This window comes from Hoplias malabaricus, chromosome 1, assembly GCF_029633855.1.
Source record: "Hoplias malabaricus isolate fHopMal1 chromosome 1, fHopMal1.hap1, whole genome shotgun sequence".
Classification (NCBI taxonomy): Eukaryota; Metazoa; Chordata; class Actinopteri; order Characiformes; family Erythrinidae; genus Hoplias; species Hoplias malabaricus.
In genome coordinates, this window is record NC_089800.1 from 53662807 (window position 1) to 53687221 (window position 24415).

Consider the following 24415-nt stretch of genomic DNA (forward strand, 5'->3'; position numbering starts at 1 on the left):
TCCGGTTGATGCCGGTGTGTTGGAGCCCCGGAGGCCGATCACCTCGCCCTGAACCCTGTGCCGCATGCTTTTGGATGTCTCTGGATGCAGGGGGCAGGTGGCAACATGCGCTAAACGCTGCGGTAGGATTCGCCCCGGTGACGATCACAAAGAAATCAGGAGTTACCGAGGTGATTTCCGTCTCAGCACAAACAACACACATATACACACACGCGCGCGCAAATATATCAACACCCATCAGCCAAAACATTGCAGCTACCTCCTCATTTCTTCACCCACTGTCCACTCCTGCTCACTTTGTAGTTCTACAGTTAAACACTGTAGTCCACCTGTTGCTCTGCATACTTAGTTACCCCCTGTTCTTTAGTACTCAGGACCCCCACAGAGCAGGTGTGATGTGGTGGTGGATCATTCTCAGCGCTGCAGTGACACTGACGTGGTGGTGGTGTGCCGTGCTGCAGGGCTCTACACTAATGTTGTCCATGGCTCAATAAAAATAGCACATGGGACATGGCACCTTCGGGACAACGGAGTCGTTTGTGGTAAAACGTCTGTAAGGACATTACTGTGGTTAGCTTATGGCCATGTCAGTCATTGCTACACCCTCCTTGACTGCCATGGTAACGGTAAATGTGGAAACTGTGATGCCGTTTCGGGGCCAGTTGTTTAAAATATAAAATACGAGATTTTTGAGAATCGTATTATACGCCTGACCCTGTGATGTGATTGGCTGAGAGACCGTTCTGGAGTGCTAGTATTACACAATAAAGATAGTCTGACTGAAGCTCTTCTGGTATTACTCCACAAAATACATGTAACCTAGCAACAACGCCAGCATCTGGACTTGGATCCAGTACAGTTTCTGTTTGCGCACCTTATTTTGAACAATGTAAAGAGTTATGGCGCAGTAGACCCGTTATGCTCTTTCTGATTTGTAAAGACAACCTCAAGGAAATACAAACAGGATAATGCTCCGTCTGTGTGCTCTCGTTGACTCACCTGAATTCGAGGCGCATGAGGTTTATTTATTTATTTATTTATTTATTTTCTCTCTCTCTTTCTCTCCGCTGCTCTCATTCACCTGCTCAGAGCAGAACGGCTCTGGAGAGATACTCCAGAATACTCCCTTTTTAACTTAAACAGAGAGAACTTGGCCTTGTTTAGTGTATGATATCTCATTATAATCTTGTCCCATCCAGTAGCTTGGTGACTGATCTTCAGAACGCAGCCTACCGCCTCGTGCCTTCGACTGCAGCACGCCAGCACCGATATCTCACATTACAGCACTCCCTCTCCATTATTACTGCTTAAATTAAAGGATTATTATTTCTTAAATTAATGTAAATTCAGTGGAGTATGTGACTGTAACTCGTTCCACTTGGGCGTCTACATTGTGTTTCACGGTAAAATGAGTGTGAGGTGCACAGAAGCCTGCCTCTGGACTCTAAAAATTATTTACGCATTGTTTACTAAAGTTCAAGCAAAAAATCTAATCTGACTGATGAAATTACATGTTATATACCTTGTTAACTGTAGAAAAGCCATTAATAGAGAGGAGTCCAGTGTGATCTTCAGGGCTTTAAAATCTCCAACAGCAGCTGCTGTGTCTGATCCACTCGTACCAGCGTCAAGGCTCCAGACACAAGGCTCCAGGGTGGATCAGACACAGCAGTGCTGCTGGAGTCTTTAAAGCCCTCAATGTCACTGCTGGACTGAGAATAGCCCAACACCAAGTAACACTCCGTATGTCACTCAGGGTTCGGGGCAGTGACAGAGAGTGTGAGAGAACACACATAAACAATAAACAGGTTTGTTTGTGAGTAAATAAGAGCTCCAGTGTGAAACTAAGAGACCTTGATTTGTGGTGAGCTCAGACGTGTGTTTCCGGTAAACTGACAAAGCAGAAGTGAGTGGATGAATTTTCCCCAGTGTATTGGGTGATTTTGTGGGGGGGGGGCCTCGTGTGAATGTGAGCATGTGTGTGGTATTTTCTTTGTGTAATTTCTGTGTACATATTTTGTTTGTGTGTGAGTTGAGAAATTCCTGGGGAAGCCCCTGTGTATTTCCTATCCGCTGCCCACACGGCGCTGCAGGGGTTTGGGCCAGATGGCTGTGTGTGTGTAATTCTGCCCACACGGCACATGTAAATTATTATAGGAGTAATGACAGTAAGAAAATTTTATATCAGTTATGAGTAACAATATTTTCAAAATACAATAGATATATTTAAAGAGTTTACAAAATTGAGTTGCAATATTATGGCTCTTGTAAATTGATTTATTTCTATTAATTTATTTACTCATTATGATGGTTCCACTTGTACAGCGCTGGTCTCAACCCCAGAGTGGACATTCTCTGGGGCATTAGGGAGACCCCTCCACCTCTGGTCAGGAGCCCAGAGATAGCGCTTTTCCACCAAGAAAACCTTGGTTCTTTCCAGTGAAGCGGCTCATGTTTCTACAAGTTTAGAGGGGAACAGAGGATATGCCATCAGCGGGGGGCACTGCTGTGTCAGAGCCAAACAGAGTCATGATAGGGTCATTATTTATTCTGTGTTTACCCTGGAGTCGGATAAGAGTGAGATAAAACACTGTAAATGTTGCTGAGTTCAGAGGTGTCCTGCTGAGGTTGTGAACAGCAGAGAAACGTAACCAACTTAGAGCCGCGGCTCTGACCAACGACAACGGTGTCGCTCCAAACACAGCCCCAGAAACACACACAAACGGAGCGTGTTTCTGTTTAATTTCCAGCTCCACTGGGGATAACTTCACGGTTCACACAGAAAAACCTTCTCTTCTTTGGTTCCAGTTGGGGACAAACGTTTCTGGTTCACCAACCGGTTTATGTCAATGTAAACATGCCAAACGACTCGGTTCCTCGTTGGTGAAAAAGCACTAAGTGAGAGACCACAGGGGCAGATTTAGCCAGACCCCTACTCTGTTACAGGAACTGCCCCAGGGGTCTTTACTGACCTCAGAGTCTTATTATTGATCTGGTCCAAACTGTGGCTAATTATCAGTCACTTTTATCTGTTGTATTTACCATTGTTATTGTTTGTGTTGATGCTTTGTTTAATTATTTATTTTATTTATTTAAACAAATCTGGGAATAAACCAGATCTAAACACTGCCCACTGCCCCGTGGGGTGCCCCCTCTATGGAGCAGGAATTCATTCATGGTCTACAAAGCAGTATGGTCCTTCATCTCATGAGTTGGAAAAACAATAAATACTGTATTTTAGATATTATTTGGTACATATATTTGAGAGTACAACTTGAAATATCTGAGGCCGAGGGGAACCTGAACCTGAACCTGACCCATGACATTTAGTTACTAAACACATCCCCACATCTGTCCCTTCCAGATAAATATGGGACGACAAGTGGGTCACTAAGACTCTCCCAAAGCCGATTTAGAAAGGTCTGGGTGACACATCGGGACACGAAGATAACAAGGGTCACATACTCCTCACGACACCTGACACACTTCTGAAAGGTTCTAGATGTTTACTGCTTCAGTTTGCAATGGGTCTGCGAGCCTAATGTCGCTAACAAGCAGTGGAAGCTTATGTACACCAATTAGCATCAGGTAGATGTCAGTGAAACTGGGTCGAGATGTTAGGCGATCGCTAATAGACTTTTTCCTCAGGGTTCTGGGCATGAGGGTGTTGCTTGTGTAAACACACACTGAGCTCCTGTTTCTGTGTCTGAGCCATGAGCTGCGCTGTAGCGTTTATTTTCTCTGTTAAAGCTCCTGTGTTGGAAGCTAAAACTCTCGCTCAGACTGTCCTCAGTAAAATAAGAGACTGACTCAAACATCATCAGAAATACACTGTGATATAATAACTGTGATTGGTGGCACTGTGGCTTAGTGTTTAGCACGTTCACCTCCCAGTGCTGGGATCTTGGGTTCAAGTCCCATCTGGGTGGAGTTTCCATGTTCTCCCTGTGTCTACGTGGGTTTCCTCTGGGGTCTTCGGTTTCCTCCCACAGTCCAAAAACATGGAGGGTATGGTATGGATTGGCACTCTGTCCTGGGTGAAGCCCTAGTGCCCGATGCAGTCCTCCAGGTGGACGGTCGTTCCTGGTCGAGAGTACCCCGTGCACGTTTGGCTACCGCTTCTCACCAGTGTGTGTGTGTGTGGATTGAGTGTTCTGAGCGTTCTGAGCAGTGTGGATTGTAAAGCGCCCTTGGGTGTCTAGAAAGGCGCTATATAAGTGTAAAGATACATACATACATAATAGTAATAAAGGGCGGCACGGTGAAAATGAACTGTAGAGTTCCCGCTGCTGCACTCAGAACTCAATTAACACAGAAGGGTTTGTGTGGATCAAACTTTAACGGTTATAGTTTACACACCACTGGATGTTATGTGAGGATTCAGTGGGCGGTTCCTAAATCAGGAGCTTGTGTCTGATTGGCTCCAGTGGACATTATGGGAGGAGTCATCAGTGGGCGTTTCTTAAAATGGGAGCTTGTGTCTGATTGGATGTATAGGGTCCTCTCTGAACCGCCGGGCTCGTACAAACTGATTCTCTGTTTCAAAGTAGAGAGAATCAACTATAGGCCTGAACTGAAGGTTTTAAACACAATTATACATTTATGAGAACATATAAAATTTATGTGCAGTAAATGTTTTGAAAGAAAGAAAAATGAGAAGAGGTCAGTTTAATATCAGTTATGTGCTTTAACAAGCTACAGGTGAAGACAGTACAGCGCCGGGAGCAGGTCACAGTGGCTCTCGGCGCTTGCAGCAGTAGGTGAAACCTTGTGTTAAACCTTGTTTTAGGGCTTTAATGATGTGAAGAACGCCCACGTTTTCTGCTGTATTGTCTTCACGTGTCCAGAATTCTTGCTTAGGTTTTCTCTATTTCTGCTTCTGGATGTAGTTCCTCTGGGATCTGGGGTATTTCTCAGGCTTGGTCTCTGCATTTTTTTCTCATTTTTGCTTTCCCTTTTTATAATAAAATCCAAATTGCTCACGTCTGTCTCTAGCCTTGCGTCCAGTAAACAACTGAAACTGGGCTTTCTTTATGTCTGTAAGGAAAAGTTTTTTTAGCTTTTTTTTTTATGAATCCATGTAATCAACTACGGTGTTTGTGTAACATGTATTTTTCTACAACACAAATTAATTTCATTGGGGCATAATTATGAAAACGGTCAAACATTATGTAATTTACACTTAGCTTTAGATTTTCAGTTATGAATAAATTCCATAATTAAGTAGTCAATTTTTCCAGGTCATTTGGCGTCCCACCGCTTGCTGCTTCACGTACCACAGTTTGAGAACCACTGATCCAAACGGACTGCTGCTGGGTTTACTTGTGAATGATGCTCTTCCTTCCGGTCTCCAGGTGTTTTCCTGTTGTCCAGCCCCCAGTAAACCCAATGTGATGCGGTCAGTTGCTGACTATTGCACTCACATACACAAAACACTCAAAACCTACAATAGCAGCATTAAGCATGGCCCGTGACATTGTGAACGTTTATACTCCTGCTTTGGTGTCTGCATCGCTCTGCAGTTACACCCCCACACCACTAGGGTGGATCTCTTTTGCTGAATCTCAAATCTTCCACTACACTCTGTAGTACACAATGCAGTAGGAAAATAACAAATACAAATCCGGCACGTTTGTCCCGTGTGGTCCTGTTTCTATTTATTTATTTTTGGAGGATTTGTTTTTGATTGGTCCCTGATGTCCACCCCGTGTCTGAGGAGGTCTCTGGCTGTGAATGTTCTGCTGTCTGTGTCTCTGTGTGTGGAGGAGAGGAGCTCATGTTCCTGTACTTATTCAGTTCAACTTCAACCAAGTCCCTCCCACTACTGACCAATCACAGGCTGCGGTCTGCATCCAAGGCACGCGGAGTTACATTTCTGGAGAGGAGCGCGTCAGGCCACGGCGTAGGGTTCACGCAGATGCATTGCCTGCGCCGTATGTTTGAAGCAGAAGTACAAATGGGGCTTTACACTGTTCCTCTTTTTAGTGTTTGAAGGATGCTAAGAAGCAGCTGCACATGAATCTAAGGTCTCACCAGGCTCAGTGCCCAGCATCAGCCGGAGGGCAGTGGAGCAGTGGGGTGTGGAGCTGTGGGGTTTGGAGTTGTGGGGTGACGGAGAAATACAATTTATTTTTGTGGTTTTGTTGTGTGCTTACTTTCTGTCAGTTAGGTAACTTGTCCTGGTGAACTCTGGTGTGTGTGTTGTCTCTCCCAGCTGGTGATGTTTTTTATAGATCTGCTGCTGTTCCAGTTTGCTTATTTTGGGCCATTTGTGTTTGCCAAGGACTTCATGTACTCCAGATGAGAGCTGTGTTTGGGATTCCATTCATTTTTAGAGTGTGTGTGTGTGTGTCCAGATGTTTGGGCCTTGTGCACACAGGAGCTAAGTGATTACATCAGCACCGTGCCTGGATTTATGCCAGTGCCAATAATAGCCCAATGGAGGCTTAAAATATCACTGGACATCACACACACACACTGCAGACAACATTGTACAGTGGTCATCTCCCGTGTGTGTCTCTCTAGGCCCCACACAGCTTCAGTATTTGTGATTAATCAGGAGGGTGCTCCTCTCTTCACAGCAGCAAGTCTCTGCTCTTCTGGAAGGGCTTTACACTTGCTGTTGGAACATTTTGCTGTGAGAATTTGATGGTATTCAGCCACCAGAACATCAGTGAGGTGTTGAGTGACTAGTTCTGGAGAACAGTCGCCGCTCCAAATCAACCCAAAGCTATTGGATGGTACTCTATCGCTCCAGAGAGCACAGTTCCACTGCTCCACAGCCCAGCCTCTAGCCAGCACTGCACTCTCATACACACAGTCTCTGTGGTGGTACCCTCAGGGAAACATGTGCTGTACCTTTGTTTAGGAACAGAACTGTACCTTACTCTATATTAACAGTGGATGTTGAAGTTGTGTTGATGTCATTCACCCTGTGTCATCTCCAGGACTTTTATTGTGTTCTTTTATTCTCCACAGTTGTATAATGAAAGATTACAGAGATCCCCCTCTCCTTCTGGAGAAGAGAATGTAATGAACCTTTAGGTAACACAACTGGACTTTAACGCCACTGCTGTACCTTTTAAAGATACACTACACTGTAGCTTTAGTGACAGTAATGTTCCTGTACTGTACCCTTAATCCCGAGAGTGTAGCATTGAGTATGGACACTTTATGGCACTTTTCAGCTGCTTGGACCCTATGGGACTCTACTTGTTTTTTTCTCCTCCTTCACCAGGTGAATCAAGTCCTGGTTCTGGAAGCGGGTTCTTGTTTAGTGGTTGTTCACTCGTGGTTCAGAGTGAGTCGAGTAGGGACTAAACCGTGGCGTGTAAACCTTGCAGAGCACTGATTGTCCAGAGAGAGTCGTCACTCTACGCCACGCAGCGCAGACGTCCAGCACCAACTCTCCATCTGTAAAATCTCCAGCTGCAGCAGAGATCACGTTTGTTTTTATCCGACTCACGACGGCAGCTTGTAAAATTACACCGTGGTCTTTTGAAGAGGTTCAAACGCTCCTTGGCTCGGTGGCCGACGAAAGCTGCAACAAGGAAGGAACAAACTCTACTGATCTGTCTGAACTGATGACGGAGCTGTGTTCAGTCCCAAACAACAACAGTAGGGTCCAGTAGAGTGGAGTAGTGTAGGTATCCTGCAGTGGAAAAGCAGGCTGAAATGTACATCATTTATCATGAGTGTGAATTTTATGGTTGTTATTATTAGCCTGATCATATTTATCATATTACCATAACGCCCACCCTTCTCTTGGGCGCTGGCAGCGAAAATACAGCACTACTCCTGCCTTGACAGAGCTCGACACACACGTAAACAAACCCCAGCTCCTTCTGTCTCTATCTCTGTCCAATCTGCTAATGATGTGTAGTGTAGGGCGGGAAATGTGTTTTTTCCGGCTTCATCGTTCCAGCTCGCTTCCACCGTCCCGTTATCCTGCTTCTCAGAAGTTACGCAACACGTTCACTGGTGTTTCATGCTCAAGGAAAGCAGTGGGTGCATGGGAAGACATTGCTGTGAGGGTTTGATGTTGTTGAGTTTTGAGAACTTTAGTGAGTTGTTTGAGGGTCAGCTCTGGATCGCCACTCCACTGGTTCTAAAGGAACAGGATGGAGCTCAATCTCTCCAGAGAACAAAGTTCCTTTGCTCCACAGCCCAGTGCTGCGGGGCTTTATTTCCCTGGGGCCAAAACACAGCATACACACGGCTGCATGCTGCTGTTGGTCACCCACTGTCACTGTTTATTTATTTATTTATTTATTTATTTATTTATTTTTATTAACGATCTTAAATCTCTCTCTGTCTCTCTCTTTCTCTCTCTTTCTCTCTCTGTCTCTCTCTTTTTGTCTCTCTCTCTTTTTCTGTCTCTCTCTCTATCTCTCTCTCTCTCTCTCTCAGGTGGCCATTAAAATTGTGGATAAGACGCAGTTGGACGACGAGAACCTGAAGAAAATCTTCCGGGAGGTTCAGATTATGAAGATGTTGCGACACCCTCACATCATTCGCCTCTACCAGGTCACGCCCCCTCTCCTTTTATCTCGCAGCCCATTGGTCCAGGCCAGCGATGGCTAGGGATAGTGTTTATAGACAGAGATTTGGTCTGACCTGTTCTGGTATGGTCTGATCAGGCTGAATGCAGGGCTGATTTCCTTTGTGCTGGTGTTGCAGGTGATGGAGACAGAGAGGATGATCTATTTAGTAACAGAATACGCCAGTGGCGGAGAAATCTTTGGTAAGTTCATGTTTAGACGTACTCTTTATCTATTAAGATGTTTTTGGTCCTTTTTACTGTTTTCAGCCAGTGTGTGGAGGTGTTAATGGTCTGCTGTGTTTATACCAGGCGGGGTGATATGGTCCATTTTGACAAATGATTATCGTCTGCAGAATTACAGCGATAAACGATAATATTGGGTTTAAACCTTCATTTACGAAGTACACTCGAACGCACACGGGTTTTACATCTCTTTCAGACAAGTGTTTCTGTCAGAAATACATTTATTTACATAATTGAGTTACCACAGGCAAAGCTCAAGAAATATGCTTTGGGTCTATTTTTGACGCCTGATGTCTGGCGTTCTAGCAGTTTCTATAGAGGAACAGAACAGATCTCAGTTTTCCTTCTGAGTGTATGATGTAGGCCAATGAACACCCTGGTTTTATAAAACGAGGATATATTTCTGTGCCACAAGGGCAGGAGGGTCCACTCTGTGCCGCCATTATTTCATTATTCTGCCGTCATTTCGGGCAGATGCCCCTCCTGTTGTGCTGCAGAAGAGAGATGACCCCTGTCTACCTTTGGGGCCGTCAGCTGGAGGTGAAGAGTAACCTCTTTGCTGGTGTTCCTTTAGATCAGTGCCTGTACTCTTTTGGCTTGAGATTAATTAGTTTAAATAATGATTTCTCCTGCCTTAATAAATTCAAGGATAAATAAATAAATATCGGATTAATTCAGGTCACTATGATCTACCATGGGGTGGTTGGGTTGTTGACAGGGGGTTTGTGTGTTAGACAGCGACAGCCTTTCGTTTCTACGCTACACTGCAAATGTAGGGGGCAGAGATGTCAGTTTATATAATCACAGCTGAATCGTCTCGTCGTGGTTGTGAAATATCTGGAGATGCAGTGAGTCGCAGTGTGTTGTGCGGCTTCATTATGCACTGAATTGTTCCAGAAAGCATCATACCTGAATCGACACAGAGTCACTTCCTAAAGAATCGTGTATTGATTGATTGGTGGTAGCTCTTGAATACAAGGTTTAGGATCTGAGGTTCACATTTGGTTGGAAGATCCAGGGGCCCAGCTGGAGCTGCTCTTTCTAATGTGTGTGTCTGTGTGTGTGTGTGTGTTAGACCACCTGGTGGCTCACGGGCGGATGGCGGAGAAGGACGCTCGGAAGAAGTTTAAGCAGATCGTGGCGGCGGTGCATTTCTGTCACTGCAGGAACATCGTCCACCGCGACCTGAAGGCCGAGAACCTGCTGCTGGACCACAACCTTAACATCAAAATCGCAGGTGAGCGCCGGGCTGAGCCCAAACTGACCAGCGGCGTGAGGAATTATTAACACTTTACAGTCTTATAACACCACAATCATCTTATCTGTCTTTTTCTGTTATTGATTCTCTCTCTCTCTGACTCTGTATCCTTTTCTTTCTTTCTTTCTTTCTTTCTTTTCTCTCTTGATTCTCTTCTCTTACTATTGCTTTCTGTTCTCTCTCTCTCTCTCTCTCTCTCTCTCTCTCTCTCTCTCTCTCTCTGTGTGTGTAGATTTTGGCTTTAGTAATATGTTCTCTCGGGGTCAGCTTTTGAAGACCTGGTGTGGGAGTCCTCCGTACGCAGCTCCTGAGCTCTTTGAAGGGAAGGAGTATGATGGGCCCAAAGTGGACATATGGGTAAGACACAGGCTGTGACTTCAATTTTGTAGAATCTGCTACAAAAAGAAATGTGAACCTGCATCACCGATCATCCCCTCGCTCTGGTATTATCTTCTCATTTAAATATTTAGTCACTGGTGGTGCTGGTGTGGTGTAACTGGGGGGTGATATTTAGTCACTGGTGGTGCTGGTGTGGTGTAACTAGGGGGTGATATTTAGTCAATCGTGGTGCTGGTGTGGTGTATCTAGGGGGTGATATTTAGTCACTGGTGGTGCTGGTGTGGTGTAACTGGGGGGTGATATTTAGTCACTGGTGGTGCTGGTGTGGTGTAACTAGGGGGTGATATTTAGTCAATCGTGGTGCTGGTGTGGTGTATCTAGGGGGTGATATTTAGTCACTGGTGGTGCTGGTGTGGTGTAACTGGGGGGTGATATTTAGTCACTGGTGGTGCTGGTGTGGTGTAACTAGGGGGTGATATTTAGTCACTGGTGGTGCTGGTGTGGTGTAACTAGGGGGTGATATTTAGTCACTGGTGGTGCTGGTGTGGTGTAACTGGGGGGTGATATTTAGTCACTGGTGGTGCTGGTGTGGTGTAACTGGGGGGTGATATTTAGTCACTGGTGGTGCTGGTGTGGTGTAACTGGGGGGTGATATTTAGTCACTGGTGATGCTGGTGTGGTGTAACTGGGGGGTGATATTTAGTCACTGGTGATGCTGGTGTGGTGTAACGGGGGGGGTGATATTTAGTCACTGGTGGTGCTGGTGTGGTGTAACTAGGGGGTGATATTTAGTCACTGGTGGTGCTGGTGTGGTGTAACTGGGGGGTGATATTTAGTCACTGGTGATGCTGGTGTGGTGTAACTGGGGGGTGATATTTAGTCAATCGTGGTGCTGGTGTGGTGTAACTGGGGGGTGATATTTAGTCACTGGTGGTGCTGGTGTGGTGTAACTAGGGGGTGATATTTAGTCGCTGGTGTGGTGTAACTGGGGGGTGATATTTAGTCAATCGTGGTGCTGGTGTGGTGTAACTGGGGGGTGATATTTAGTCACTGGTGGTGCTGGTGTGGTGTAACTAGGGGGTGATATTTAGTCACTGGTGGTGCTGGTGTGGTGTAACTGGGGGGTGATATTTAGTCAATCGTGGTGCTGGTGTGGTGTAACTGGGGGGTGATATTTAGTCACTGGTGGTGCTGGTGTGGTGTAACTAGGGGGTGATATTTAGCCACTGGTGGTGCTGGTGTGGTGTAACTGGGGGGTGATATTTTGTCAATCGTGGTGCTGGTGTGGTGTAACTGGGGGGTGATATTTAGTCACTGCTGGTGCTGGTGTGGTGTAACTAGGGGGTGATATTTAGTCACTGGTGATGCTGGTGTGGTGTAACTGGGGGGTGATATTTAGTCACTGGTGATGCTGGTGTGGTGTAACTGGGGGGTGATATTTAGTCAATCGTGGTGCTGGTGTGGTGTAACTGGGGGGTGATATTTAGTCAATCGTGGTGCTGGTGTGGTGTAACTGGGGGGTGATATTTAGTCACTGGTGGTGCTGGTGTGGTGTAACTGGGGGGTGATATTTAGTCAATCGTGGTGCTGGTGTGGTGTAACTGGGGGGTGATATTTAGTCACTGGTGGTGCTGGTGTGGTGTAACTAGGGGGTGATATTTAGTCACTGGTGGTGCTGGTGTGGTGTAACTGGGGGGTGATATTTAGTCACTGGTGGTGCTGGTGTGGTGTAACTGGGGGGTGATATTTAGTCAATCGTGGTGCTGGTGTGGTGTAACTGGGGGGTGATATTTAGTCACTGGTGGTGCTGGTGTGGTGTAACTAGGGGGTGATATTTAGCCACTGGTGGTGCTGGTGTGGTGTAACTTGGGGGTGATATTTAGTCACTGATGGTGCTGGTGTGGTGTATCTGGGGGGTGATATTTAGTCACTGGTGGTGCTGGTGTGGTGTAACTAGGGGGTGATATTTAGCCACTGGTGGTGCTGGTGTGGTGTAACTTGGGGGTGATATTTAGTCACTGATGGTGCTGGTGTGGTGTAACTGGGGGGTGATATTTAGTCAATGGTGGTGCTGGTGTGGTGTAACTAGGGGGTGATATTTACTCAATGGTGGTGCTGGTGTGGTGTAACTAGGGGGTGATATTTACTCAATGGTGGTGCTGGTGTGGTGTAACGGGGGGTGATTGTATAGCCTGGTTGCCCGTATTTGTTCGGTTCCCATGGTCCAGACAAAGCAAGATGACGACACATGGATATCTTATAGCCACACGTGTGTCTCGTATTTGGTCCATTTTTGGTGCTTTTCCACTGCATGATTCCGACTCTTTTGGACTCTGTTTGGTCCCTGCTTCGTCCCCCACCCCTGAAATGTATCAGTGTCGTCTCTAACCCCGTCTCTAAGGGGAACAGTGGGCTTTGGAAACCACAACAACGGCTGCGGTAACGTTAAGCTCTTGCTGGATTCTTTCGTTGGCCACTGATCCAAGGAACATTTGAACCTCTTCAAAAGACCACGGCGTAATTTTACGAGCTGCCGGAGAGTTAGTGCTGGATGTCTGCGCTGCGTGGCGTAGAGTGACGACTCTCTCTGGACAATCAGCGCTCTGCAAGGTTTACACACCATGGTTTAGTCCCTACTCGGCTCACTCTGAACCACGAGAGAACAGCCACTAAACAAGGAAGACAAGTAGAGTCCCATAGGGTCCAATCAGTGGAAAAATGCACCACTAGATCTTATTTGTTTATAATTATAGTGAAACTGGGCCTGTTCCAGCTGAGCCTCCTTATTTTAAAATGTGCAACACTTATTCATTAAGAATCCTGAGGAGAACTGGTTCAGGAACCAGATTTAATTTGATTAAGGAGCACTGTGTTCCCACTGCAATGAACCGCACCAGGTTTGGACTAAATCCACGCTGTGCTCCAGTAAACACCGGTTCTGCTGTTTCTGAGGGAACCGGGAGGGTCCTGCTTGGCCAGAGGCTTCTGTTAGTTTGCTGCTCATTGATTTTTCCTGCCAGCGCTGTCCACTGCCATCTGCTGGAGACATTCACAGAGCTGTACATGAACGAGAGGGCAACACTCTCCCACAACTTATATCTGTGTGTGTTTGTGTGTCTGTGTAGAGTTTAGGTGTGGTGTTGTATGTGCTGGTATGTGGGGCTCTCCCGTTTGACGGCAGCACTTTACAAAACCTCAGAGCTCGGGTCCTAAGCGGAAAGTTCCGGATTCCCTTCTTCATGTCCACAGGTACACAACACACACACACACTAATATACACAGAGATCCTTAAAGACACCCGATAAAGCTGGCTATAGAATTTTTATATGATTTGATTGTGTTTTTGTCTGTCTGTCTGTCTCTCTCTCTCTCTCTCTCTCTCTTTCTCTCTCTCTCTCTGTTCCAGACTGTGAGTATCTGATCAGGCATATGTTAGTATTGGAGCCCAGTCGCAGGTTGACCATGGAGCAAATCTGTAAAAACAAGTGGATGAAGCAGGGAGACCCCGACCCTGAGTTTGAGAGGGTGAGACTGAATTGTGTGGGTGGGGATGGGGGTTGCTGTCTGATTGATGATGAAACCTCTTCACGAAGTCTCCCCCAGTCCTGCGCTGGGTGTGTGATGCTCTGTGAGGTGAATGGGGGAAATGTGGAGAGCTCAGTACGCTCGGAGGCGAACACTAACCTGTCTGTGTGTGTTGTAGTTGATAGCGGAGTGTGAGCAGGTGAAGACGGAGCGGGACACGGAGTTGATAAACGAACAGGTCCTGATGGCCATGTCTGAGATGGGACTGGACAGAGAGCGCACCTTACAGGTGACCACACAGACACCTGAACTGACCCGTACTGCTCAGGGTGTTTCTGATAAAGTGGCCAGTGAGTGTCAGTAGAGGGGGGGTGTTTCTGATAAAGTGGCCAGTGTGTGTCAGTAGAGGGGGGTGTTTCTGATAAAGTGGCCAGTGTGTGTCAGTAGAGGGGGGTGTTTCTGATAAAGTGGCCAGTGAGTGTCAGTAGAAGGGGGTGTTTCTGATAAAGTGGCCAGTGAGTGTCAGTAGAAGGGGGGTGTTTCTGATAAAGTGGCCAGTGTGTGTCAGTAGAGGGGGGTGTTTCTGATAAAGTGGCCAGTGAGTGTCAGTAGAAGGGAGGTGTGTTTCTGATAAAGTGGCCAGTGAGTGTCAATAGAAGGGGGTTCTCTCTTTCTCCTGCAGTCGCTGCACACTGACGCGTACGATCACTACAGCGCCATCTACAGTCTCTTGTTGGACCGGCTGAAGAGGCACAAGACTCTCCGCGTGGCTCCGCCCACACCGCGCCCCATTGGTTACCCCCTGAATGCCGTGCAGGTGCGCTCTGGTTGCTGTGGTGACTTATGGTTTGTAAAGGGAAGCTTTTGATGTCCTGCCCTCTGTTTTGTTGTGTGAAATGAATATTCATTTCACACAACAGCCACTCTGGAGCCTTCAAAGCAGTGTTTGATCTTTTGCATATCTTTATGCAGAGAGCACACACACACAAACACACTGCTATTGACTGAAAATGTAGTCTAAAAGTTTGTGGACGCCTCTTATTATGAGTGGATTCAGTTAATTTTAGACTCATTATGGACACAAGTGTTTAACGGTGGATGCACAGATGTTACCTCCCTGAAGCTCAGGGACACCACGCTCATTGTCAAGTGTTGGCAGGAGGGGTGTAAACCCCTGGCACCGTGGAACTTTTCTCTGGAGTGATGGAGCTCCATCCGGGAACTTTACTGAATTTTCAATGAGTAGCAGGTGGTGTTTTTGATCTAGAGCCAGTCACAAACCAAACAAGATGAAAAATGTAGAATAATTATTATTTGAAGATGAGAGCTATAATGAAATTTTGCACTTTTCATCAAAGACGACACACTAAATAATGATGTGAAACTGATAAATTACCTTTTATTTCTGATTTAAAAACAGGAAAATGCTCCTGCAGCGTTATTCCTCTTGTCAGAAAAAGGGCATTCACGTTTCCCCTTCCCCGATTAAAATGTGACCAAAGCCCTGTTTGGACGGGATTAAATTTCCATGGGGTCCCGGGGTAATTCTCTTTAACGGGAATCTTCTGTAGTTCATTTTTTTCTGAATCGACTGTGTCCTATAGATAAGCCTCAGAGCAATGTACAAGCTGAATTACCTGTGGTGATTATTTTAATCCTGTCCAGATGCAAATCTCTGTGTTTTAGCAGGTAGATCTCGCCTCCCGTTGGATAAAGTAGGTGTTTGGGCACTGCTGTGTACTGTATTTAGCCTCTGAGCATGTGTTTCCACAGGCACTCCCAGTGCAATACTAAAGTGGAAGAACTACAGATATATTTAGTTACTTTTTTGTTAAAATGTACTTGTGACCATGTGACAACGCAAAATAATTCCTTTTCTGCAAAGAAACTTGGACACCCTCTAGTTTTTCATAGCCATGCTACAGAATAAAACTAAACTAATTCAGCTGCAAAATTAACTGGGCCTCATCGTCCAGCGTTCATACCTGATCTCACTAAGGATCACAGCAATGTTCCAACCTCTGTGTTCCATACACTGTGAAGTCTTCACTGACCCTCTCTCTCTCTCTCTCTCTCTCTCTCTCTCAGGATCCGAGTAACCCAGTCAGTATGACCGTTCCTCATGTCCAGTTGATCAATCCCGAGAATCAGATCGTGGAGGTGAGTGTCTGTGCTGCCGCTGTGTGGTGGACTCTCGCCGTTGCACCCTGTGCCCACCATGTCCTTCTCTGAGTGCGAGAGGCTGTGGTTGTGTAACGCTGCGCAGTAACAGCTCAGAGCATGTAGGAGGAGGTGGAGAACAGAAATCCTCCTCAGTTTGCTCTTGTCTGTGTGGTCAGACAGTCGGCTGGTCCTGGGGCGTCCTGCCAAACCATCACAGGTTAAAGGGCCCCTGTGTGGTGTTTTCCTTATAGTTCATCTTTACTCCTCTCTTGTTTTTCTTATTGTAGCTTTAAGACGATCATAGGAAAATGAGCTCTGTTCTGATTGGCCAGGCCTTGGTAAATAAGGCATCCAGGCTGAAATGGCATTGGACAATGGTCTGAAGTCTGGATGTAGTGTATGTTTATGTCACAGAAACAGGGATCTAAAAAAACATTCAGATTTTTATGATAGGGTCCCTTTAACAACATAAACATTTGCTGCAGTGTGTGTGAACTGAGTGAACTCTGTGTGTGTGTGTGTGTGTGTAGCCTGACGGGTCAATGGCGTTGGACAGCGATGAGGGGGAAGAGCCAAGTCCAGAGGCCATGGCGCGATATCTGTCCATGAGACGTCACACAGTGGGAGTTCCAGATCCCAGGTACTGTGTGTGTGCACATCAAAAATATGTCACATTATGGGGAACAAAACCTGTTTACGCTGCTTACACACTCATGTTGTGGTATTTGTTTATCCTGTTGGGGACAACAGCTGGTCCCCACAATGTAATCATTACAATTTAATGTGAAGAAGTACCTGTCTGTCTGTCTCTCTCTCCAGGGCAGAGATGCAGGAGGAGCTACAGAAGCTGGCCCCTGGTTTCGTGAGGGCCATCCCCCAGCCCCCTTTCCCTCCTCTGCCCCCCACCATGACCCATATCCCTGCGTTCTTGCCCACTCAGAGTCTCCAGCCCACACAGCAGCTGGAGTACAAGGTACGCCATTGGCTGATCACTTTGACCTGACTCCGCCCACCATGATAACATTCCATAGTGACTGTTGCTAGGTCAGACAAACATCTACAACCTTCAACAACAAATCCCTTGCAGCTTACTCTCTTTCTCTCTCCCTCTCCCTCTCCAGGAACAGTCTTTACTGCAGCCCCCCACTTTGCAGTTATTGAATGGGATGGGGCCGCTGGGACGAAGGGCTTCAGACGGAGGGGCCAATATTCAGCTCCATGCTCAGCAGATGCTGAAACGGCCCCGGGGCCAATCTCCACTCGTTGCCAGTCCCGTAAGTGTGTGTGTGTGTGAGAGAGAGAGAAAGAAAGAGAAGTAACAAAATATAGAGTACATGCACTGAATAATTTAATTAATCATTCCCCATTCGTCGTCATTGCAGATGTTTTCCAGAAATAAATGATAAACTATGTTTTCTTTAAAACCTGCTGAAAGAAGTTTGGTATTATTTGATGAGCATGTGTCTAGTTTTTTTATTTCTCATGCTTCTGCAGTGGCAGCACTTTGTGTTACTCTGCCTTTGTAAGATGTTTTGATTAGAAGAGAGCCCCTCACTCATGTTTAGCAGGTGGAATGTTCTCCAGAAGGGGGCGCTGTAGTGTCAGTGACAGTTTGTTGTTGAATGAGTCTGTGTAGTATATTTATTTATTATTATAGGGTTCTCCTCTTCTTCAGCACCCGATCCCGGCTGTAGCCCCGGTGGATGAGGAAGGATCTGATGGAGAACCAGATCCAGAGGCGGTGCAGAGGTGAGGGTGTGTGTGTGTTTGTGTGTGTGTGCACGCTTGCTTTCATGTTCAAAATCTAAGCCCCAGAAGTTTTCCTGCAAATCTGCTTTGAACACTAATATTATTAAAATTTAATTGAAAGCTTTTTCTCGCTGTCATAATCTCTCTCCCACACACTGTGAAACAAGACCCCAGTCAGGTTTCTGTGCGCTGCCTGAGTCTGAAAACACGGGATAAAACGAGTCATTATGATTCTGCTCCGTTTCTGACGAAAGTCAGAGACTTTAGAATGGCCCCGCCCCCTCGTCTGAGTCTGTCCAATCACAGGTCTGGACCCGTGTTTATGTGAGAGCGCAAAAACGAGGTTAAACACAGAAAAACAGACACAAGGAGTGCCGAGAAATAAGAGCACTGAGTAAAAACGGAGAAGAAAGAGAACCCAGTGAAAACGGCTAAAGACCAGAGCTTCTGCTCCTCGCTCCTCACTGCTGTGCGCTCGGGGTCGGGGTGAACAGCGAGCGGCTCATTATCATTTAAAGGAACAGGTGCTGAAAGCGGGCGTTCTGAACAGGGCTGTTTACACAGGGGGAGAACACTGCTGTGGGGTTTGGACCAAAGCAGGTCACAGACGCTTCATTAAGAAATATAATTGTATTCCACTGTTGGAGACGAGGGGGATATGTCCACTTTTAAAATATTTTAAAGATGGCATCTGCCTTTGACAGTGTGCCAAATTAAATTAGGAAAGGTGCAGTGGTTTGAGTTGTAAGGGTTCAAATACAGATGATAGCTCAGTGAAGCATGCACTTCCTTTAGTGCCAGGTTGGGGGCGCTGTGTGGGACAGGGAGTCCAGGCTAAAGGGAGGGAACCCTGGGATAAAAACAGATCCATCAAGAAAAACTCATAAATAATTGGAGGAGGAGATAAAGCCCTGTGTAAGGTTTTGTCCAGACAGCGGCGATATGTTTTTAAGCTGATTTACATTCAGTGTTCAATACTGATTCTAAATATAGGCTCCATTACATGGATTGGTGCGTTACAAATGAAATACAATGACCCTGAAGCAGCAGCTTTGCAGGAAACTCTGGGAGAGAAGGGGATTAACATTAACATTTATTAATTTGCCCCGCCATCTCTCCGCCTCCTGTCGTCTTGGGCCGACTACAGGCGCATCCCAGGGCAGGACAGAGGGTGATTCCACAGTTCCCTACCGCAGACATTAGGGGTCGGTCAGTTCCCGGTCTTGTTCCATGCTCAGTTACTACTGATTTGAAAGAGTGATTATCAAAATCCTCCCCAAAGTTTCGGGGTTGTTCCCAGGAGCTGGTTTTGTGAGATTGGATGTGCGTACGTGAGGTTATTTCACTGTAATCATCAGATATTCAATGGCTACCGTCACAACAAACCTGCATCACCACGAGGAGAGGTGGAGGAATGTAAAAAAATATGTATTTATTCCTTTTTAATACCTTTGAGAAGGAAATAATTATAGATATGAATTGAAGCGTGGAGTGTGGGATCGTCCCTGTACTACTCAAGACTGGAAATGTGTTTGAGAGCGAGTGTGTGTGTGTGTGTAAGAATAAACTGTTGTTAGTGAAGCTGTGTGTGTGTATTGCGCCCTCTTGTGGCCTTAAGCTCTTTTTTTCCTCCTGCTTTGAGTGTGTGGAGGGGTGGGTGTGGGTTGTTTGTTTTTTTGCGCGCTGGTGGTCGGGTGTTTGGGAGCTGCTCGCTATGCTGGTGTCGTGGGGTGTGGGGAGTGTCTTAAAGGCTGCAGCACCGCTTTCTGCCACTGGGGCAGCGCCATACTCGGGCGTTTCTCCCCCTAGCTATTGTCGTTTTTTCCGTGCCATCACTCGCTTCCTTCTCTCTCTCTCTCGCTCTCTCTCTTTTCTCTTTGCCCCTAATTCCATCGAGTTTCTGGCTTCTGCTCAAATCAAGCCTTTCGACTTTTCTAAATTCTGAACTTTGATGCCAAATTATGATCCTGTGGTCCTCTCATGGCTTGGCTTGCCACTAAGCTTTCACAAAAACGAAAACAGTAACAAATCAGCCGCCGTGTTTTCTGATTGGATGGCTACATGGCTGACGGGAGAGTTGATTGGTGCTGCTTCCTGTCTCCCTCCCGCCCCCCGTGGTGCAGGTATTTGGCGAACAGCTCCAAGCGGCACACCACACACGCCGCGGGCAGCTCCGGACACGCCTCCTCCGAGCTCTCCGAGGCGCAGAGAGCCAGAGCCCGGGGCTGGATCCCCGAGTATTCACGGTGAGGAACCCCCAAACACACACACACACACACACACACACACTACAGAGATGCTACATAATAACAGCAGTGGAGTGTACACTCAAATGATGTGCACACTTTAGATCTATGGTTCAGGCAGGATGGTGTGAATGGGATGCATGCCCTTCAGTTTGACCTCTGACTTTTGCCTGATCCACTTCAATGTCCAGCTGTGGTCCTCTGTGATTGGACACTTGAGTATCGCATGATCTCCTGCATGACCTCATGGATGACTCCGCCCCTTTGTTTGTTTTAGTGTTTAAACGCTTCCCCCGAAGGAAGCCCTCTTTCCTCCTGAGGGGTTTATAATAATTTCACAGAAAAAGAGGAAAATCAAGACTGTCCAAACTGGTAAAGCTGCTGTTCTGAGGACTTTTCCAGGATGGCTGCCTTGTTACTGGATGGTACAATGGACATCTACAAAATTTTTGTGGACACATCTGTTGAACTGATTCTGTAAAGTTTAGTTCACTAAACTAATGAAAGACTTCTACCGTAACAGGATCTGAGTTTAACAGAATTTTATCGTAAAATTACAGCTTCAGAATCATTGTGATGCTCCACTGAGCTGTAATCCAGCCTCTGCCTTTGCTAATCCTGACTGCAGCACTGCAGAAACTGCACTGTTTACCTTTTGGATTAGGGTAGGAAACTACTCTTCTCAAATTGCTGGCACTAAAGTGACATAAGCTCAACACGCTTGGAGGAGAACACTAACTGCTCTTGCTTGTAATTATCCAGGTTGAGTTTAGAGCAATTACATTGATTTGACTCACTGGATTGTTTGTGAGGCACCGCTTGCTCTACCACAGATTCAGCCATGGGCCCGACGATCTCTTAAACCTGGAAACAAGGGACACCTGCAGGAGCAGGGTAGCCACACCCGTGAATGAGGGGCCACCTCACACCCTATGGGTGTTGGAGTTCCTTCTGGTGTGATGGGGGTAGTGTAAACCCCAAACTGTGACAGTATTTATACATTACCAATGGTGTGATCGTCATCTGCTGCATCCTGACCCCATGAAGGACAAGGTCCAAGAAATTTGGCGTCTGATTCAACTGCGGTGTCTATGATGTGTACGGATTGTGATCTCTTGCATGTGGTGGGAGTTTAAAGTCTGTACCTGATGCAGTGTGTGTGTGTGTGTGTCTCAGGTCGTCCTATAAGGACTGTAACACTTTGCATCTCCCAATGGAGCGCTTCTCTCCGGTGCGGCGGTTCTCAGACGGCGCTGCAACTATCCAAGCTTTTAAAGCCCAGCTAGAGATCAGACAACTCAAACAGGTACAAGAACAGTGATAACAAGGCTCTGCCTCTGCTAAGGCCCCACCCACAAACGACATAGACTAACGTCATATCAATATTTATACACATAAGGAATCAAAGGAGAATCTCATTCTCCTTTTCGTATGTGTGTGTGTGTGTGTGTGTTAGGAGTGCGAGCAGCTGCAGAAGATGTATGCTGCCCCACAGGATGAAAAACTACTGGAGCACACACAGCAACAGCATGTCCTCTACCAGCAAGAACAACAGATCCTACACCAGCAAATACAGGTACACACACACACACACTGTTTCGCTTTCTGATGTAGATGTTAAAATCTGGAGCCTTCAAACATGTTTGACACAATGTAATTTCATGTCAGTTCTCTCTCTCTCTCTCTTTTTTTTTCTCTCTCTTTCTTTCTCTCTCTCTCTCTCTCCGTCACTCTGCAGGCCCTTTCTTTGGGACATGGAGAGAACCAGCCCAGTCACCTTACCCACCAGCTTCAGAGGTACACTTACATTAACACACAGCTTCTAGGCAGAGGACAGGACACTAACACGCCCTGAAACAACTGACTCTAGATCTGTTAGCTGTGTGTGTACAGTGTAGTTTATGAGTGATGTAATTCACTGTAGAGGGAGTGAGAAGATGTGTGTGTACAGTGTAGTTTGTGACTGATGTAGTTCACTGTAGAGGGAGCGAGGAGCTGTGTGTGTACAGTGTAGTTTATGACTTATGTAGTTCACCGTAGAGGGAGTGAGGAGCTGTGTGTGTACAGTGTAGTTTGTGATTGATGTAGTTCACTGTAGAGGGAGCGAGGAGCTGTGTGTGTACAGTGTAGTTTATGACTTATGTAGTTCACTGTAGAGGGAGCGAGGAGCTGTGTGTTTACAGTGTAGTTTGTGATTGATGTAGTTCACCGTAGAGGGAGTGAGGAGCTGTGTGTGTACAGTGTAGTTTATGACTGATGTAGTTCATTGTAGAGGGAGTGAGAAACTGTGTGTACAGTGTAGTTTATAACTGATGTAGTTCACTGTAGAGGGAGTGAGGAGCTGTGTGTGTACAGTGTAGTTTATGACTGATGTAGTTCACTGTAGAAGGAGCGAGAAGCTATGTGTGTACAGTGTAGTTTATGACTGATGTAATTCACTGTAGAGGGAGTGAAGATGTGTGTGTACAGTGTAGTTTGTGACTGATGTAGTTCACTGTAGAGGGAGCGAGGAGCTGTGTGTGTACAGTGTAGTTTATGACTTATGTAGTTCACCGTAGAGGGAGTGAGGAGCTGTGTGTGTACAGTGTAGTTTGTGATTGATGTAGTTCACCGTAGAGGGAGCGAGGAGCTGTGTGTGTACAGTGTAGTTTGTGACTGATGTAGTTCACTGTAGAGGGAGCGAGGAGCTGTGTGTTTACAGTGTAGTTTGTGATTGATGTAGTTCACCGTAGAGGGAGTGAGGAGCTGTGTGTGTACAGTGTAGTTTATGACTGATGTAGTTCATTGTAGAGGGAGTGAGAAACTGTGTGTACAGTGTAGTTTATAACTGATGTAGTTCACTGTAGAGGGAGTGAGGAGCTGTGTGTGTACAGTGTAGTTTATGACTGATGTAGTTCACTGTAGAAGGAGCGAGAAGCTGTATGTGTACAGTGTAGTTTATGACTGATGTAGTTCACTGTAGAGGGAGTGAGGAGCTGTGTGTGTACAGTGTAGTTTATGACTGATGTAGTTCACTGTAGAGGGAGTGAGGAGCTGTGTGTGTACAGTGTAGTTTGTGACTGATGTAGTTCACTGCAGAAGGAGCGAGGAGCTGTGTGTGTACAGTGTAGTTTATGACTGATGTAGTTCACTGTAGAGGGAGTGAGGAGCTGTGTGTGTACAGTGTAGTTTGTGACTGATGTAGTTCACTGCAGAAGGAGCGAGGAGCTGTGTGTGTACAGTGTAGTTTATGACTGATGTAGTTCACAGAAGAGGGAGTGAGAAGCTGTGTGAGTTTCAGACAGAGACAGACACACTGTGTTTCAACAAAAGATCAGTTTTCCTCATCCACATGAGAACAGGGACAACGTCATCTCTCTCTCTCTCTCTCTCTCTCAGGTTGCATATTCAGCCCTCCAGTCCACCACCCACCCATCCCAACAACCACCTCTACAGGCCAGCCAATCAGAGTCCTCCTCCAGGAGGCCAGGCCCTGATGCAGGGACACGGTGAGCCCCTCTGTCTCTCAGTGAGTAAGTGAAGAACCAGTGCTGAGTCATCCTCTCTGACTAAACCCGTACTGTCCTGTGTCCTGGACGACAGGTGCTCCATCCGGTGTCCCGTTCCAGCACGCTCCGGAACTTTACCAGTCGTCCAGCAGCAGCCCGCCCCCGAGCGCCCTCCCACGCATGACTCTGCCCAATCCGGCCCCTGCGGCGCCCCCAGGCCCCACCCACGCCGCCGCCGTGGCCGCCATGGCGCAGCAGCAGGTCACCATCCAGGTGCAGGACGTGGAGCCGGGGGGTGGGGCCTCGCGGCAGGGTTTCCTGGCAACACCGTGCCACAGAGTCTTGGGGAAACAGCTTAGCGCCGACAATGCCGAAACACACAGGTGACTGCTAATGCTAACACTAGTGTGTTAGCTTCAGAATCCAAATCTTCACTCTGCTGCTCAGTGGGATATTTTATTTAGTTAATTATCTGTTTATTTATATTTCTGCTCTGTTTTCCTCATTTCCTCATCACACCTGATTAGCACACACTAATGCTAATCCTTGTTTTGTTATCATTTAGTCCTCAGCTCAAACTGTGACATTATTTCTTCAAGTCTTTATTTCTTCTTATTTTTCTTTACACCTGTTCTGGGTGATCATTAATGCTAATGCCAAAGCTAATGCTTTTGTTAGCTTTTCTGCTCTTCACCTCAAACTGGGATGCTTTTTATTCATGTCTTTGTTTCTTCTTTATGATTCATCTTCTAGTATTTACACCTGTGTAGTTTGTGTTTTTTTTTTCTTGCACCTTTTAATGTTGTCTTTTCCTTAGCTTAAAGCTTAAGCTTAAATTATTTTATCAGTGGGTCTTTATTTT

The 24415-nt window shown here is 46.4% G+C and overlaps 1 protein-coding gene across 4 annotated transcripts in view; it reads left to right on the forward strand.

The window, feature by feature from the left end:
* Positions 1 to 24415, forward strand: part of sik3 (SIK family kinase 3) — a 41569-nt gene that overhangs the window by 11600 nt on the left and 5554 nt on the right. The window contains exons 2-20 of one of the 4 annotated variants that reach the window (XM_066679534.1): positions 8410 to 8526; positions 8680 to 8743; positions 9861 to 10022; positions 10276 to 10400; positions 13508 to 13631; positions 13789 to 13907; positions 14086 to 14196; positions 14590 to 14724; positions 15996 to 16067; positions 16601 to 16710; positions 16890 to 17043; positions 17192 to 17344; positions 17728 to 17819; positions 19943 to 20065; positions 21242 to 21371; positions 21522 to 21641; positions 21804 to 21862; positions 23444 to 23553; positions 23648 to 23936. In XM_066679534.1, coding sequence (XP_066535631.1) covers positions 8410 to 8526; positions 8680 to 8743; positions 9861 to 10022; positions 10276 to 10400; positions 13508 to 13631; positions 13789 to 13907; positions 14086 to 14196; positions 14590 to 14724; positions 15996 to 16067; positions 16601 to 16710; positions 16890 to 17043; positions 17192 to 17344; positions 17728 to 17819; positions 19943 to 20065; positions 21242 to 21371; positions 21522 to 21641; positions 21804 to 21862; positions 23444 to 23553; positions 23648 to 23936 — 2369 coding nt within the window. The remainder of the gene's footprint in view (positions 1 to 8409; positions 8527 to 8679; positions 8744 to 9860; positions 10023 to 10275; positions 10401 to 13507; positions 13632 to 13788; positions 13908 to 14085; positions 14197 to 14589; positions 14725 to 15995; positions 16068 to 16600; positions 16711 to 16889; positions 17044 to 17191; positions 17345 to 17727; positions 17820 to 19942; positions 20066 to 21241; positions 21372 to 21521; positions 21642 to 21803; positions 21863 to 23443; positions 23554 to 23647; positions 23937 to 24415) is intronic. The other 3 variants (XM_066679543.1, XM_066679551.1, XM_066679559.1) reach the window with 3 other exon arrangements.